General features: G+C 36.2%; 3 protein-coding genes across 4 annotated transcripts; all 3 read right to left on the bottom strand.

Annotated features, from left to right (window-relative positions):
* Positions 1–423: 423 nt before the first annotated feature.
* LOC116020951 lies at positions 424–7853 on the bottom strand. Its single transcript, XM_031261528.1, has 8 exons — positions 7562–7853; positions 6560–6735; positions 6350–6412; positions 5749–5815; positions 5485–5585; positions 2648–2692; positions 1237–1707; positions 424–882 (listed from the first exon to the last, which is right to left on the bottom strand). Exons 2-8 carry the CDS (start codon positions 6689–6691, stop codon positions 712–714), a joined length of 1050 nt encoding a protein of 349 aa, XP_031117388.1. The 5' UTR covers positions 6692–6735; positions 7562–7853; the 3' UTR covers positions 424–711.
* Positions 7854–8410: 557 nt separating this feature from the next.
* Positions 8411–12943, bottom strand: LOC116025969 (U11/U12 small nuclear ribonucleoprotein 35 kDa protein). 2 transcript variants are annotated; one of them, XM_031267401.1, is made up of 10 exons: positions 12818–12943; positions 12200–12355; positions 12027–12124; positions 11790–11841; positions 10789–10859; positions 10192–10285; positions 9997–10089; positions 9846–9921; positions 9528–9606; positions 8411–9101 (listed from the first exon to the last, which is right to left on the bottom strand). In XM_031267401.1, the coding sequence occupies exons 2-10, from the start codon at positions 12333–12335 to the stop codon at positions 8697–8699; spliced, it is 1104 nt and encodes a 367-aa protein (XP_031123261.1). In that variant the 5' UTR covers positions 12336–12355; positions 12818–12943; the 3' UTR covers positions 8411–8696. The 2 variants fall into 2 exon arrangements, with proteins under 2 accessions (XP_031123261.1, XP_031123270.1); XM_031267410.1 differs by lacking the exon at positions 10192–10285 and having other exon boundaries at positions 8419–9101; positions 9997–10087.
* LOC116025962 lies at positions 12655–14942 on the bottom strand. Its single transcript, XM_031267387.1, has one exon. The coding sequence runs from the start codon at positions 14723–14725 to the stop codon at positions 12809–12811; it is 1917 nt and encodes a 638-aa protein (XP_031123247.1). The 5' UTR covers positions 14726–14942; the 3' UTR covers positions 12655–12808.
* Positions 14943–15974: the final 1032 nt, after the last annotated feature.

The raw sequence follows: 15974 nt of genomic DNA, 5'->3' as shown, positions 1-15974 counted from the left end.
GTCAAGGAAGGCGATCAGCGACAGTTTGATAGTCGTCTGTTGCCGATGCTAGTGTTCAAAGATGGTTGGATAATTGCGGAAACCCTAATCACCTATAATACTGATTTTTAATTAATTATTATTTATTTTGATTATAATTATTATTTATTAACAAACAAAAAAACTTATTTAACTTAAATTCATTCCGATTATCAAATATTTAATTCTAATTACAATTCCGACTCTCATGTTTGAAGCAAACAAAACACCCTTTGTGTTATAGAATAGGGTTGGTTAAGAGGATGCTAATCCCCCGTAAGATACAAGAAAATATAAGAAAAGTTTTTTTTTTTTTTTAATACTATTGACCCTGTTACATGTAGTAAAAAATATAAGAAAAGTTGGAGGATGAAGATGAAAGAAGGATTAGGAAAGAGCAATATGGGGCACAAACTCACTAGAGTAGCTAGCTATAACTAAATGGACAAGAAGTGCCAATTTAGAGAATTTTCCTCCATCAATGCTAAAACAAAGTATATTACACAAGCCTATAAAATTTACATCTCAACGTAAACAAGAAGTTTAAAGAACATAATTACAGGAGACAAGCACTGAACCAGTAGTATCTTTTCTTAATAACAAGAATTTACTATTATATTATATATTACTCGAAACAATTATTGAATGAATAGAACCTTAAATTTGGGGCAAAGCTGAGATCAGATCTTCTTTTCATTTGAAAAAGAATTTCCAAATCTCTCTGTCTGTTAGCTCTGTCACCAAATGAGCACCAAAAACACCTTCCTCATCCACCAGACTCCGGAGGTGTCGTGCAGCACTGTTGAAGCCAACATAGTTTCTCTTTGTTGCCAGGTACATTACTCCATAAGGAGGCCTTAAGCACTAGTAATTCAGGAAAATGGGAATAGAAATGAACATAAGTAGAATGAGGAGAAATCATTTTAGTTATAGATTATGATGCAAAATATGAATTCAACCAATGTGCACGTGCTGTGGAAGGATGGATGGGTTGCAACTTTATGTAACAACACATCCAGTACTCATGCTGAAAACTTAATTGGGGCTCATTGTTCACAAAATGCTGAACCAGCCCACAAATACCACAATCAGCTTATTTGACACAAAGCAATCAACTTATTTTGTCAAATTTGACACAGCATGAAAATTTTCAGTTTCATGTATGTTCAAACAGAAGACAAGCTACTTAATGAAGCAGGGAGAAAGAAACTAACTAACCTTTTTTATCAGTGAATACAGCTTCTTCAGCGAGGCCACTGAATAGGGAATCTCGGTCATCAAAATAACATCATATCCACTTTCTCCTTGGTCTGCATCACTAGCTCTCTCCCATGCCCTGCTTCCAGACAGTTTCCTAGATCGCCTGGAGGATGATTCATGGACTAAGATGCTCCCATCTTGGCTACTACAGCCATCCATTAAATCTTCCTCAGAGAAGCTGAGGCTCATCCCTCTAGGTATCTCAGATGCATCATTCCTAACAACAGACAACACCGTTGGCAGTTCCCCCCATTCCCCTGCATAGAAGTTTACTGTTGGAGCAAGAGTCTGCCTAGAAGGAGTCAAAGGGCTCTCAGGTTGACGGCACTGCCGTTCCCGAGCCTCCTCAAGGTTAACCAAGACATTTGGAATAGTGGTGCATCTTATACCCTCTGCATTCCTGTCCTGAAAATGCACGGTAGAAGCTCCCTGCAAATTAGTGTAACACCATAATTATAAGAAATTGTTTTATGAAACCAATAACAATGCTTTATTTGTTGTAAGTTTTAATAAAATCCATAAAATAAAATAAAAATGCATTCTGATGTTGGGCTCTAGCCACATGATGGGTATTCTTTCAATATCGTTGTTTGGATAATTATTGGATTATCTTTTAAGAGAGCACATTTCAGCACTCATGATTCTTCGAACAACAAAAGTGTAACCACTAACCAATGATCAACTATCACAGGGAGTTTAGAGCTTTATTTCTACATAATTTAAATTTACACATTTATTGCATTCTGATGTCATGCATGTAGAACCCATTGATCAAAATGTAATAATCAATATTAGTAACAAGTGCAGAAGAAACGCAAATAGACCGTAAAGCATATAGACCTGGGAACTTTTCAACATTATAAACCAGAAGGACTTTCATATTGTTATTGAACATCTACCTGTAGGGTTAGAGATGGTAAAACATGGGAAGACCATACCAATAGAAATGCTAATAATGTCTGCTTCACTTTCCATTTCACAAAATTTTTAACACTAAAGATTTCAAAAGGGGAAATCACCATTTTGGTCCCTCAATTGTTTCCCAACTGTCAATGTAGTCCCTAGTTTTCAATTTCAACTAATTTGGTCCTTGAATTGTTTAAAATTTCGTCAATTAAACCCTTCGAGGATAAAATTGACAAATTTTAAAAGTGGGAAAATCACCATTTTGGTCCCTTGGAAGGGTTTAATTGACGAAATTTTAAACAATTCAAGGATCAAATTAGTTGAAATTGAAAACTAGGGACTACATTGACAGTTGGGAAACAATTGAGGGACCAAAATGGTCATTCTTCCATTTCAAAATCATAGTTATTATAGATTGTGCAAACAAAGACATAGTAAGTATTGTATAAAGTGTGATTATTACCTTTAAACAAGCAAATATTCCTGGAAGCCCATAGCCGCAGCTAAGCTGAAGAACAAATAAATAACAGAGTGAGATGATTTTCTGCTACCAAAGTAGAGCAAACAACAATACAATGATCAGTAGTGAAATGCAGGAGCACACGAGGGACAAAGCTACCAGCTTGCAACAAGTTTGCACAAGTTAAATAGCAAATGAAAAATTTCAACAGTGTGTATTGACTAGCATGCACAATTAGATCAGTCCAGAATTTCATTTTTCTATAGAACTGGGACACATCTCAAATGCGTTTGGATCACAATTTTTTAAGAAACACATTAAATAAATGTGGTTCTTAATTTTTTAGATTTTTAATTTCACAGTTGGTGAAAATAAATAATAAGGACAAACGCATTAATGAAATGCATTTTGTTAAAAATTAATTTCCACTAAACACGAAAAATGCACCATATACTACATTAATAATTTGATTTTCATTTTTTTGTGTGCCTGACACATTACCAGAATGCGTTTAGCTTCAGGGGGAATTAATGTGTCATTTATATTAATAGGGGATAAAAACACAAATACACAATAGCAATAGGAGATTTTGTCATTAAATTTATCTATGAGCCATATACCCTGAAGCAATTACAAAATCTCTCTCAGAAATGCATTGGCCTAAAGAATTTTGACCCAAATGCATTCTTCACCCAAAAAAAAAAAAAAAAAAAAAAAAAAAACTGCACTATTAATTCAATATACAATGTATTTTTGGATTTAGTAGAAATTAATTTTTACCAAAAATGCGTTTGTCCCCTTTTTTTTGCCAACTCTAAAATTAAAATTCTGAAAAATTTTAAACCCTTTCTTCACAAATTTTGACCCAAACATATTTGAGAATTTTGGTTTTTGCCTATTTTTGTCTAAATGTTGAACTAAAACGAAGAGACAGTGAAAGTGAATACTGATGCAGCGACTGCTAGTCAGGACATGAAGGTTGGCTTGGGGTTTATTATCAGGGACAGTGAAAGCTCTTTTGTAGCTGCTGTGGCAACATGCTACCAAAATGACTATCATCCGAAGCTTGCAGAAGCTATCAGCATTCGAGAAGCTCTAAAATGGTTGAAAGGAAAGAGTATGGACAATGTGCAGATTGAGACAGATTCGTTGCTGGTCATCCAAGGATTAAACAAAGCGTCAAAGGTTTCTTATTTTGATTTAGTTCTTGAAGACATTCGTGTAATTGCTAATGATTTCAATCATATTAGCTTTGCTTTCGTTAAACGGTCCGCGAATATGGCTGCCCATGAGGTTGCTCGGGAAGCTTTATTCACTGCTGATCGTAGGGAATGGCTTGTTTCGCCTCCCCTTTTTCTTTCTGATGTATTAAGTTCTGACTATTGTTAAATGAAGTTTGCTTTATTTCCAAAAAAAACGAAGAGCCTAACGAAATTCCCCTACAACTGGACTGGATAGACTTTGAATTGGGTGGTTACTCGAGTAGCTTATTTGAGAACTGCCAATGAGAGGCAAGAGTTGATTCCATTTCAGCACTTACACTAAGAACTGTTAATGCAGAAACGATGAATCAATGATCCAATCTCTCTTTCTGCTTGACACAGAATAAGGACTATCTGCCATCATAAAAGTAATCAGATTCCCTAGCATTAGAAACAGTTTCTGTCTCAAGGATGGATGTTTTCAAGGTGGAAGGGGGTGAGAGAGGGAGGGAGGGAGGGGGGTCGGCAGAGGCAAACACTCTCTAACTTCTCAAATCTCAATCTTAGTGCTGTCAGTAAAGTAGTAGTGTGCAGTAGTGTTGTGTAGTATATTAGTGTTATAGGCAGCAGTAAAGTTAGCAGAAAAGTGCAGCAGCAAAATTAGACTTGGGCAGCAGGCCAGCAGCAATGTTAGCAGAAAAGTGCAGCAGCAAAGTTAGGCAGCAGAAAAGTGTAGTTAGGCAGCATAAAAATAGTGCAGAATTTGAGGAAGCTTGTCTTCTCTCATGTATATATAAAGATGTATCAGCTAGCTAATGTAGGGACAGAAATCAGAGAACACAGAAATATAAGTCTTTTAGCTACTGCCCACACTTAAGCTTTTCTCCCCATTTTAGTTATTAACAAGTGCTTCAATTCCAAAGCTTAAATTTGCAAAAGTGGCAACAGCTCTCCAACAACCTTAATAGTGGTGTCCTGGCAAAAGTGATGACACAATGACACAAGCAAAAGCTTTATCATTTACTAGGGGATTTGCTTTATAGCTTCTCTATACTTCAAGGAGTTCAAGCTTTTGTTCTCTCATGGTATGCTATTATTACTGTACTCAAAATCTCTAGTTAATAGTTCACACACATTAAGTTAATTTATTAACTACGGAGTACTAAATTTCCTGATTAATGCTGAATCGGTGACTATTGTTAAGAGTCCCACATTGATAAAACAAGAGAGAGCATATGGGTTTATAAAGCTATGGGTTAGACTAGCTAATTGATTGGATTCAATCTTTTAGTGTGGTTTGGCTCATGTGCATTATAGCCTAGTTGAGTGACCTTAGCTCAATCTTAGATTATAGTAACTATCTAGTGAAATAATTTAACAATTTATTGGTTCATTGTATATAACTATATCCCTATATGTTGAAATTTTGCACTACATGATAAAAATTGCCCAAATAAAATTTGATCAATCCTTGGGAATAAAAACAAGACAATCTATTTGGAATGCAGGGAGTACTTAATCCAATAAAACTAACTAGGACACCAACTGGTTAAAAATATAAACTAAAACTCATACTTCATATTCTTATTCAGATGCATACAGGTATCTTCAATTATGATTGCTATGGATTGAAAGTACCTCAATCACCCTTTTGCCCCTAAAACTCAGCTGTCCATCCCTAATCTCATGCTTGAGAACATTAACAAGATCAAGCGAACCATCCCAACACTTCAGATATCCTGCATTATAAAGAAGTCAATGTGTGAAAATTGGAAGCTATGTATACTATGACACAAAATCTGGCTACAAAGTGATATAGTTTTAAAATTTTAGCCACACTGCCACAGGGAAGCAAGTTAATGCCAAGCCATCAAAAGTGAAGATGCAAGGTGCTGTACATACCATCTGGTTTTGAGGATATCATTTCTGTGCCAGTAAAGCCGATTATATCAGCAACACTTATTCTACCCTACAGATAAAAGTATAGAACAATAGTAGGCATGGATAAGTTTGCAGTTTCTTAATCACTTCAATATAATATTAAAAAAGAAGATAGTTTAGAATGCATAATCTGCATAACTTTCAAGCCCATGAAATAAAATAGGAACTTTGAGGACGTAGTGTATCTATATAAATTTTCCTACCCTTTTCCTAGATAAATCTAAATCTCATTCTCAAATGGCAATATTGTTTAACTTTGAATGGTGAAGATCAAATTGTTTAACAGGTTTTGTCTTAAAACTGTGCCCAAAGGTAATAGCAAATGGACTAAGAACATACTCTATAAAATTCAAGGAGATGGAACTCCAAATCAGCCAAAGAAAATTATAGGATTTCTATAATGTGAGCCACCTCTTCAGCAGCTAGATAAAAATTCAGGAAGTATAATAAGCTGCTATCAGCTACTCAACTATGTATCTTGAGATGATAAATGAAATTAAAAACAAAAAATTACTGAAAGCAGTATGGAAGGATAATGAAAACCAGTTAGCACTACCAGTACCTTGACTATATTGATTCCTTGTAGATCTACATTCTCACCAGCATATGTATAGGGATGCGCGGTCTGCACAGAAAAGAAATTAAATATTCAATTATACAAATAGATAGGAAACAATACCTAGGAGTTCATGTACCAAACTTGCAGGGAGATATCAAGAAATTTGAGATAAGCACTGTTTATACTGTTTGAAACATACAATTAGGAACTCACTTTTGAAGGAACAATCTCTACAGCTGGGAAAGGAAGATGACCATCTCTGTCAGATATTACTGACGCGTGACACCCCCTGTCTGCAGATATCAATCCAGGCAAGCATTGTGCAAGAAGAGATGGTGCACGCATTATTGTTGGCACTGAGATAACTTGCGATCCCAGAAAGAATGGTGCTGTCAATGCCAAAATGTTGAATGAATATCACAATAAATACCATGACAGTCGGACAAAGTGGTGTTGCATTAGGCCAGAAACAAACTATGAATAACACCATTTTGTAATATTCCCTGCAAGACTGTCTACATCTTACGAGAAATATAGAATCCAGAAAGGATCTAAAACCCAATCAGATCTCATTCATGTGAAAATAAAAAAGAATATATGAAGTTTGATAATGGAATGAGAACCCCACACCAGTATACGTCTTAGACACTATAGTGCAGAAAAACAAAAAGTAATTTGTTCCATAGCACCACTAATAATCAAACAAATGTCCCAACCACCTCCGAGAGCACAGTGGGAAAATCTCCTACTATGTCAAGGAAGAACAGGGAAAAAAAACAGTCCCAAACTATAAAGGGCACAGTGGCACACAAAACAATCATAACCGCAACGCACTCACTGTACTTTATTTTAACATTGCACGAAAGAAATTGTAACTCTTGACATGCGCGCGAAGAAAATCCATCGCCAATGGCATTGCTAAAAGCTCAACAGCCCATACAAGTAAAGCTAACATGCTGCCTACCCTAGCCAACAGCATACGAATATCCCAAAATTTAGATCCTCCGAATTTCAATACAAAAAGCACCCATACAGCAAGAGGACTAACAATAATTTAAGGAAAACAGAACAAAATTAATCTTATTATAAGGGAATCTCCCACAGCACAAGATGAATAACTCAACAAATCCCAAAAAAAAAAAAATTAACTAATCTAAAAGCACGAGATAAAGCAAATGAATGAATTAAATTGAAGCGATGAGGTGAGAATGATACCAGAGTAATCGAATGGCGAAGAAGAAGAAAGATGAAGTTGAGAACGCAAAATCTGAATTTCAGCTGGTAAGCAGGGTTTGATGGGAGAGGTTTAATGCGAATTGAAGACGAAACTAGAAAGGGTGAGAGAGCAATTTCAGGGAAAATGCGGCAAAAGGCTTTTTAGTTTTACTAATACGATTCAGGATGACCGAGTCGAGTCGTTCAAACCGTAGCGCAAGGCTGCCAGCAAGGAGCAGGAAGAAGCTTCGGATTTTCAGACGGAACGGACAGCTGAGATGGAAGGACAGTTTTGCCACTGGTGGTTTGGTCAAAATTACGAACGTGACCCCGTGTGGTGTGGGTGGTTGTTTAATGTCTGCTTGTCTGGTTGACCCACCGGTGATTACGTGAAAAAGGGAAGCGGAATGGCGGAGTTGGACGGCATTGCCCAACGTGTAAAATGGGCAGAGCTTCGTCTTTTTGACCATCTGCCTCACACGTGTGCCGACTTATGAAGATTGCCGTTATACTTCTTTACTACAGTAAATTTTACTTTCACTCGTTTACTAAATGACGGTTAGCTCGTTTACTAAATGACGGTTAGCTGATAGCCGTTAATTAATTAAGTTAGAAAGTATGACTAGTTGATAAGGTATTTAGTAAATTAGCTCTTACTTAATTGTTGTTTGGTATAATTTTTTTTAAAAAAAAAATAATTAATAAAATTATTTTGAGCGGATTTTTAAATTTTAATATTTTGAAATTACAAAAATTTTATTAATTAAATAATTAATTTTTTAACCAAATCAAACAGTTAATAGTGATCAAATAAACTAAAATTGACTTTACCAAACATGACCGAATCAATTTTCAAGAGAAAACAAAATACTCCAAGTATTTAATATTAGTCATGTAAAGTTCAAAAGCATACATTTAATCCTACTTTTAGTCATCAACTGTAGATAAATGTTTTTGCATTTCAAACTCATCGAATCATTTCAAGATGGTTTCTACCGCAACTCCTAGAAAAGAAAAAATGTGTTTCAAGCTAGAATAAATTCACTCTTCTACTTCATTTCTATATAGCCATATCAGAGATGAATGTGATGAGATAAATTTAGGAGGGGGGTAATATTCAAGTGTTTTTTCCTAATCAACTGGTAGACCTCTTCCTGCTTGGAGACCATCTGTCATATTGATGTGAAGGAGACCTATGACGTTCTTCCCTATACAATGAACTTTCACCAGATGAACGGTCGTGACGAGAGGATCGCTTATGCCTGCTGCTATGCTTTCTGTGTCGTTGAGTGGAGCGTTCTTCCCTGTCCCTTGAACTCCTTCCATCCGATGAAAAATCAGGACTAGAGGATCTCTCTCTCCTACGCTTATGGTTCTTGCGAGAGGTGTCTTCTATGTCCATGGATCGCTTGTGTCTGCTGGAATTGCGTTCCGTACTGGCTGACCTCTCCCGCTGATGAGAACGCCTACTTTCTTTGTATTTGCGAGGGGAGTCTTCACTGTCTACAGAGATCCTTTCTCTTCGGGGTGGTGATGGAACCTGCATAATTTGATTTAGAAAGGAATTCAAATTCCCAGCTTCAAATTTACTTGGATCCATCGCAGAAATTCTGGAAAAAATCAGCCATGCAAGTGCTGTATATACCACATGAAAGTGCAGAAAGAAAAAACGGGAGAACAAAAGCACAGTGACTTGGAATCTTAACACAATTTAATGAAAATGACAGAAAATTAAAGGTCAAGGTTCAGGCAGCACTACATGTTTAAAATAGCCTATGCCACCACAGAAGACAACTAAAGTTAATTTTGATTGATGAAAAGAATAGTCTAGAGCTTCTAGTCACAAAGTAAAAGAAGCAAACCAACTACCTCACAATTCTTAAGAGCAAGGAATTGCTGGATAGCAACTATGATATCTTCTTTAATCCTTCAACTATAGAAATTCTCATTTAAAAATTCCAGTTACCTGAAAGCGAGACATATATCGTCCCTCTGGTGGAGGTGGTATTCCAAGCCTTTTCAGGTCATCCAAGGGAATCTGTCGCCTGTTTGAGGAAAAAAAAAAAGGCCAAGGTTGGTATAAAACCAAGCATCCAAGCTTATGTTGAATTTGATCTGTTGCCTGTTTGAAACAGGTTGTATTTGAATTTTACCAATTAAACCGACAAAAGTCATCTTGAGATTTGATCAAATAGACTCAAATCAGTAGAAGTCGGAAGGAAAAAAATAATAATAAAAATACATGAATCCTTGAAAAAAGATGGAAGGAAGGATGGAGACATACAGTGGGGCTCGGAATGGTCTATCTCGGCCTCCAAATCGAAGTTGTCCAGATTCCTTTTTGCCACCAAGTCCCCCTCCTATGAAATAAGCTCACTTCAAGAAGTGACATAAATAACACATTAAGGCTCAAATGAATAGAAAATTAGACTAACCTAATCTTCTTGGAATCCAGCCTGGCATCAGTCGCTGCCTGTTGTAATCAACTATAATTTCAGAATCATCAATGATCTTATGGTGAGCATCCTGTGTAAAAAAATAATCAAAGATAATGAATAACTGCAAGTTTGCTTCTGTAGGGAAAATGAGCAACAGAAGCTGGAGGCATGTTTGGGCACATGGAGACTTATCTTTCTTTCCCTTATTTATGTCATTGATAATGTCCGGGAAGCTAAAATGTGCCTTTGGGAGCACAGAGAGACCATCTTGCTTTCCTAGTTTCCTCTATTCATGTCATTATCATTTTTCAAATGAAAATTTATATATAAAACTACAGAACCAACAATGTCCACAACAAAAGAACAGTGAGTGTCAGATTTTAGAAGGACAAGCTTTAGAAAATTATAGCAGACAACTGTTAAGATAAGGGGCAATTTCCTACTTGTAAAGGTATTCTGCTTTAAGTTAATCAATAACAATTTTTCTCCAAGAAACTAATATGAATCCATCACGGTAACTGATAAAAGCTCAAAATTAACACATAGTTGAGGACCCTAAACTACACAGACATAGTTTGTGAGAGAGATAAAAACAAGACGGATAGAAACAGTCAGAATTTGCACAATTTCTTGACAAACAAAGGACCATACTTGTAATTTCTTGGGTTAGAATTTAAACAGTCAAAGTCCTGAGAGAGAGGATGGTGATTTGGTGAGTATGAACCCAATGGTCAATCACTATATATTGTAGACATTGAGGTGACAGAGGTGTTGATGAAAAAGCATTACCTTGTATGCCCGTCGCATCTCTCTTTCTGTTTCAAATTCGACAAAGGCATATCCACATGAAGCACCCGTTACTACATAGCAACATTAAAACTGGTTATCATAGCATCATATAGGAAGGGCACTTTTATCAAGACATGCTAGATTTCCAACCCATTATGCTACAGCTCAATAAAGTAATATACTTATCCCCAAACAAATACAGAGTTATAAGAACTATATAAAGCTACAGAACTTGGACAAAAAATTCTCAACAAATGACCATAGTATTTTCCAAGCACCAGACTATGACTTTGAGTTGAATGAAATCACCAAAAATTCATAAAGAACACACAGGTAAGAAAACATTCCATCTACTAGTAGTCAATAGATGAGCACTACACTATACCATGTTCTTCATTTATCTTTATAGCTATCACATTTTTGCTCAAACCTTTGTACCAATGTCAGCATTCTTTTCAGGCCATCTTTGTGTCATTTTTCCTACACGAATTCAAGGAGGTTTTTCACCAGAAACCCAAATGCCTTTCCAGATTGTTTGACATGGATCAAACAAATGCTCTCATCATCTCTAGCTCTTGATTCCATCTAACAAGAGCAGATTTTTTACTCTTACTCAACAATGAGAATGTATCACGCTGAAATAGCAGACCTTGGGACAAGTACTAACACCATATTTGCATGCAAGTAAAGTTTAAACCCAGTGACCCATCACATAAATAAATAAAAGCAGGGTACAAATTTGATAGAGTTTCAAGGTCACATGGTGTAGACTGTCAAAGTTCAGAGCCAAACAATTTAAACTCCATTGCAGTTTTCAACACAACAGATAGTCCCTTTAATATTTGAACAGAATAGGAATTCACTTCAGAAAATCAAAACAACTTTCAGAACACAATATGTTTATTAAGAGAAAATAAAAACACCATTGCAACTCCTTATAACAAGAAATAACAATGCTCCGTAATAATGAGAAAGACGCAGGGCGTAAAACAAAATCTCACCAATGTGTCTGACTAATCTCAAGTTCTTCACCCTTCCATATTTGCTCATTTCCTGGAAATTCACACAGAATCTCTGCTATTACTCCAGACATCCCACCCAAACAAAATTACAGAAATTACAGGGTATTTAAGAAATAGAACTAAAATTTCAGAAGAGCAGTCTAATTGGCCGCCATAAGAAGGAAATAATTTTTTTTTTTGTTTTCTGTAAAACTTAATAAAAGAAGAAACGGCCACCTCGCGAAGAGTGTGTTCGGTAGTGAGGTGTGAGAGACGTCCCACGAAGAGAGTACAGTAAGGATCGCCGACAGCCTTGGGGTCGCCGAAGGGGTCATCTGCGAGAAAAGGAGTAGAAAGTAAGAGCGATAGTTAAAAGCAAGGAAGTGAGAGAGCAGAGAGAGGAAAATTACATAGGCCGGCATTGGAGCAGAGGAGTGCCCGATAGACGGCGCTGTCGTGCGGCAGAATATCGGTGCCGTCGATGCTGCCGGACTGAATAGGGTGGTATATATCGGCGTAGAACACCGCATTTAGGTTGCTGCCCATCCTTCTTTCCCTCCTAGCTTCTACACCCAAATAAATATCCATTTTGTAATGTTTTTCAGCCAAAAAAGAGCATTATGTAATAAAATTGGATAAAATGTAAGACTGTTTCTTGGGTCTCAATTCATAAATTAATAAGTGGATCTTTGATTGTAAATTAATGAGTCAGATCTTTTGATTATCCATCTCACGGATTGAGATCAAATTCACTAAAAATCATAAGTCTTGTGTTTCAATTGGGAGTTCGAAAGCTAACAATTTCACCATCTTAGTCTCAATAAAATTTAATTAGTGAACCATAAGTTATAATTTCCCTTTCCTCTTGAAGAAAATGATTCAATTGCAAAAGCAAGCCTGCAAACCGTACAGAAAACTTCAACAATCATAAAATGGAAAGCCTCTATACTCAATTTTATTTACATAACAGTAAGTTCAGTTTCACTTTTGAGTGAACATATAAGAAAGCAGCCAAAATCTTATTGAACCTTTATCTTCTTAAATCTGTACAAAAGGGACTCTAATGAATTTTGTATCCTGGAGCTTTCACTTTGCCTCATTGCCTGAGATGCTTCGCGCAAACTTTGAATTCCGCGACCCAAACTGGCAATTGAAGGAGCTGCAGGAAGTGATTCAGCAACACACTCAATTCCATCTCCATAGACAAGTAAGCCTGTGCAGGTAGCAATGCTGCACCCAAATGTTGCCCATGGCAAAAACCCAATTGGCCGGATGTGCCGTTTCCTCATAATTTCATAGAATGCACTTCTCATAGCTGATAAACTAGTTTTCTCGGCTGAGGCTATAGCGCTATGAGCCACAACTCGAATTTTCTCAGTGGAAGCAACTGCCTTAAAAACAGATGATTTCAAACTAGAACTTGCCATTCCAGGGGCTACAACCTTTGACTTGCCAAGCATAATAGCTGCAACCTTTTGGGTCTGAGTCATCACGAGTTTTAAGGAGGCAGGAACTTTAAAGGTAACTACCTTCATTATAGTAGATAACGGAACGACTTTGGAGAGGGATGAAGCACCTATCACTGCTGTTGCACCTGCCCCAACTGCTACCACTGGTTTACCAGCTAATAAGCTTTTTCTGTCGGACTTTGAAATTTCGTCACTCTCCCAGTTAGCAGCAAGCTGTTCAACCATATCTTTAATTTCCAGAGGAACACAGGTATTCCAGTATTTCCTTAATCCAGCTAAACTACTTGCATCTACTACTGCAACAATTGATTTATACTTCTTTGTCTGGCTTCGGAGAGCTTGGGCAAGAAGTGCATGTGACTTCTCCTCAATAGAAAGCTCAGAAAACTCATCGTTTGCATCCTCAGTTTTGCTAATAGGAAGCCGGCCAGCATTACTCAAAGCAATTCTCAACACCTCAACTGCAATCCGGAATATATAAACATTGGAAAGGAGTTCCGCATTGACCATTTCTCCTCTATTTACATCATACAACATTTTCTGAGCAGAAGCTAGAGCTGTTCCTGTTGAAGGAATATCACCAAAAATGTCGTGCAAATCAACTAGTAAAGGATACACAGATTGAGCAAACTGAGGGGCTTGATACTGTATATGTGGTTGAATATTCTCAGACTCATTGTTTGCAACAGAAGTCAAATTAACCAAATGTGATGACAATAGCTTAACCATCTGAGTCTGGATATCATTTGTAAGACGAAATCCCTGCCAATTCACTGGCATCATAATTTGCCCTGCCCTTTGTGGAAACAGATTGTTAAAAGACTTCAAACCAAGAACTCCAAACCCATTCGGATACCCTTCGTCTCCTACCGTGGAACACTCATTATCCTCATTGCGTTTCACAAAAGGAGAATCGAGTAACAAAAGAGCTGAACCAACATCTTCTGCTGCTTTCTTTGCTGCCAAGAAATATCCATCAAATCCAACACCAAAAATCTCCCTCAATACCAAATTCCCTGCCACATTCTCATACTTTTCCTTATTAATCTTGTGCATAAAACACCTCTTTAGAACCTCAATTGCGGAGGTTGGAACCGAATTCTCCTCACAATCCTCATCATTCCCACCAGCAAATAAAAACTTCATAAAACCCTTATCATTTATACTCTCATTTCCATCCCTATGAAGCTCGTTCGTCATATTATCCACTTGGACCACCACCGCATCAGGCCTAATTTCCCTAATGAGACACTCGGCATCCATAGCTGACTGCTCCGATAAGTTCTGAACACACACTACGTATATAACAGCACCCGATTCAGGCTCGGGAACCGCATAAACAAACTGTTTCGTGCAATCAGGTATCGATAATTTGCTAACCAACCCTTCCGAAACCCTCAAGTCATCGCGTTTGAAAATAGAGAAAGGCCATAAACTTTGCACAAAGGTCACAACCCTCAATCCCATCACAGAAACCCGCAACGCTTCAAATCAATGGCAATATGGATAGGTATTCACCAGTATTGAACCATACATACACACCATATTCGTATAGGGTAGTGGAGAGAGGGATTGCTACAGAAGAGGATTAAAGAATACCTGATTGAGATGGAGATCGATTGTCTGCGCAACTGTGTAGAGAAGCGTGTTGTGTTCGACTAAAGTTCTTGTTCTTGCGTAGGCATGGGTATTAATTCAGAGATTATTATACAGCGGAATATTAATAAACATACCGCATTAAATATGAAAATACTAATTGCCACTTATTTCTTACTCTCAACTTTTTATTTTCTCTCATTAAATCTTGTAGACATTTTTTCTTGGACTTACATAATAAAAATATTCAATTCTTGTTTGTCACGTAAAAGTGATTGATTAAAATTCAAAAGTACATGCAATGAAACTTTATTAAATAAGGGTCGATTTGAAAACTTGTAAAATGTTTTTCAATTCATTTTTTTAAAAATTTTTTAATTTTTGGGCGTTTGGCTGAATGTTAAAAGACTATCTTTTTATGTTTGAATGAAAATACATAAATTGTATTTTGAAGAAAAGTTTGAGAGACTTTTTTGTGTAATTTGTAAACTATTAAATAAAAAATAATCAAGTTTATATAGTGCACATTATAAGACAATAGTTGCGAAAGAAAAAAAATAAATAAATTAAAGAAACTTACACACAAACCAATTTTTTATTCAACTACGTCAACAATGACATGAGATATATTTGATACTCTGTATATTATAGCTTCTTCTATCATTAGTTTATGTTTTATTATAATTAAATTTATTTACTCTACGTTGTATATTAATGTGACATGCATTGATTGATTATAAAATAATAATAAAAATAGTCACAATTTTTATACAATGTAACTTTTACTTATTTTTAATCAATCAAATTTAAGCAGGTGTCAATATCTCTAGTACACTTGTATTTTCTTGTTATAAAGAGTGCCAAATAAATCACATAACGTATAAGTGTTGTACAATTAAACAATAGAACTTAAAATATGTTTAATTGAACAATCAAACATACATGATATATGCAATTGGATTTAAAATAAAAAATAAAAAATCTCCCAATAATGTATAGCATGATAGTTATATTGTTTATGTGGTAATGTACCATTAGTTTCCCTTACCTCTAACGTACTAGTTAGATAAAATATTGAAGGAATAAGGGTCAAATAGGCCACTGAACTACATACAAAAAT

The sequence above is a fragment of the Ipomoea triloba genome, chromosome 1 (genome assembly GCF_003576645.1).
Source record: "Ipomoea triloba cultivar NCNSP0323 chromosome 1, ASM357664v1".
In the NCBI taxonomy this organism is placed as follows: domain Eukaryota; kingdom Viridiplantae; phylum Streptophyta; class Magnoliopsida; order Solanales; family Convolvulaceae; genus Ipomoea; species Ipomoea triloba.
This window is presented reverse-complemented; position numbering and strand designations above follow the sequence as displayed.

Excerpts from the sequence above, each read along its gene's own strand:
- LOC116025969 (XM_031267401.1), bottom strand. The coding sequence starts at position 12,335 with ATGGGCAGCAACCTAAATGCGGTGTTCTACGCCGATATATACCACCCT. Across the intron at positions 11,842-12,026 it reads CCGAACACACTCTTCGCGAG|GAAATGAGCAAATATGGAAG; the intron begins GTGGCCGTTTCT and ends GTGAATTTCCAG. Across the intron at positions 9,102-9,527 it reads GATATATGTCTCGCTTTCAG|GTTCCATCACCACCCCGAAG; the intron begins GTAACTGGAATT and ends CAAATTATGCAG.
- LOC116020951 (XM_031261528.1), bottom strand. The coding sequence starts at position 6,691 with ATGCGTGCACCATCTCTTCTTGCACAATGCTTGCCTGGATTGATATCT. Across the intron at positions 2,693-5,484 it reads GGGGCAAAAGGGTGATTGAG|CTTAGCTGCGGCTATGGGCT; the intron begins GTACTTTCAATC and ends TTTGTTCTTCAG. Across the intron at positions 1,708-2,647 it reads GAATATTTGCTTGTTTAAAG|GGAGCTTCTACCGTGCATTT; the intron begins GTAATAATCACA and ends ACTAATTTGCAG.
- LOC116025962 (XM_031267387.1), bottom strand. The coding sequence starts at position 14,725 with ATGGGATTGAGGGTTGTGACCTTTGTGCAAAGTTTATGGCCTTTCTCT.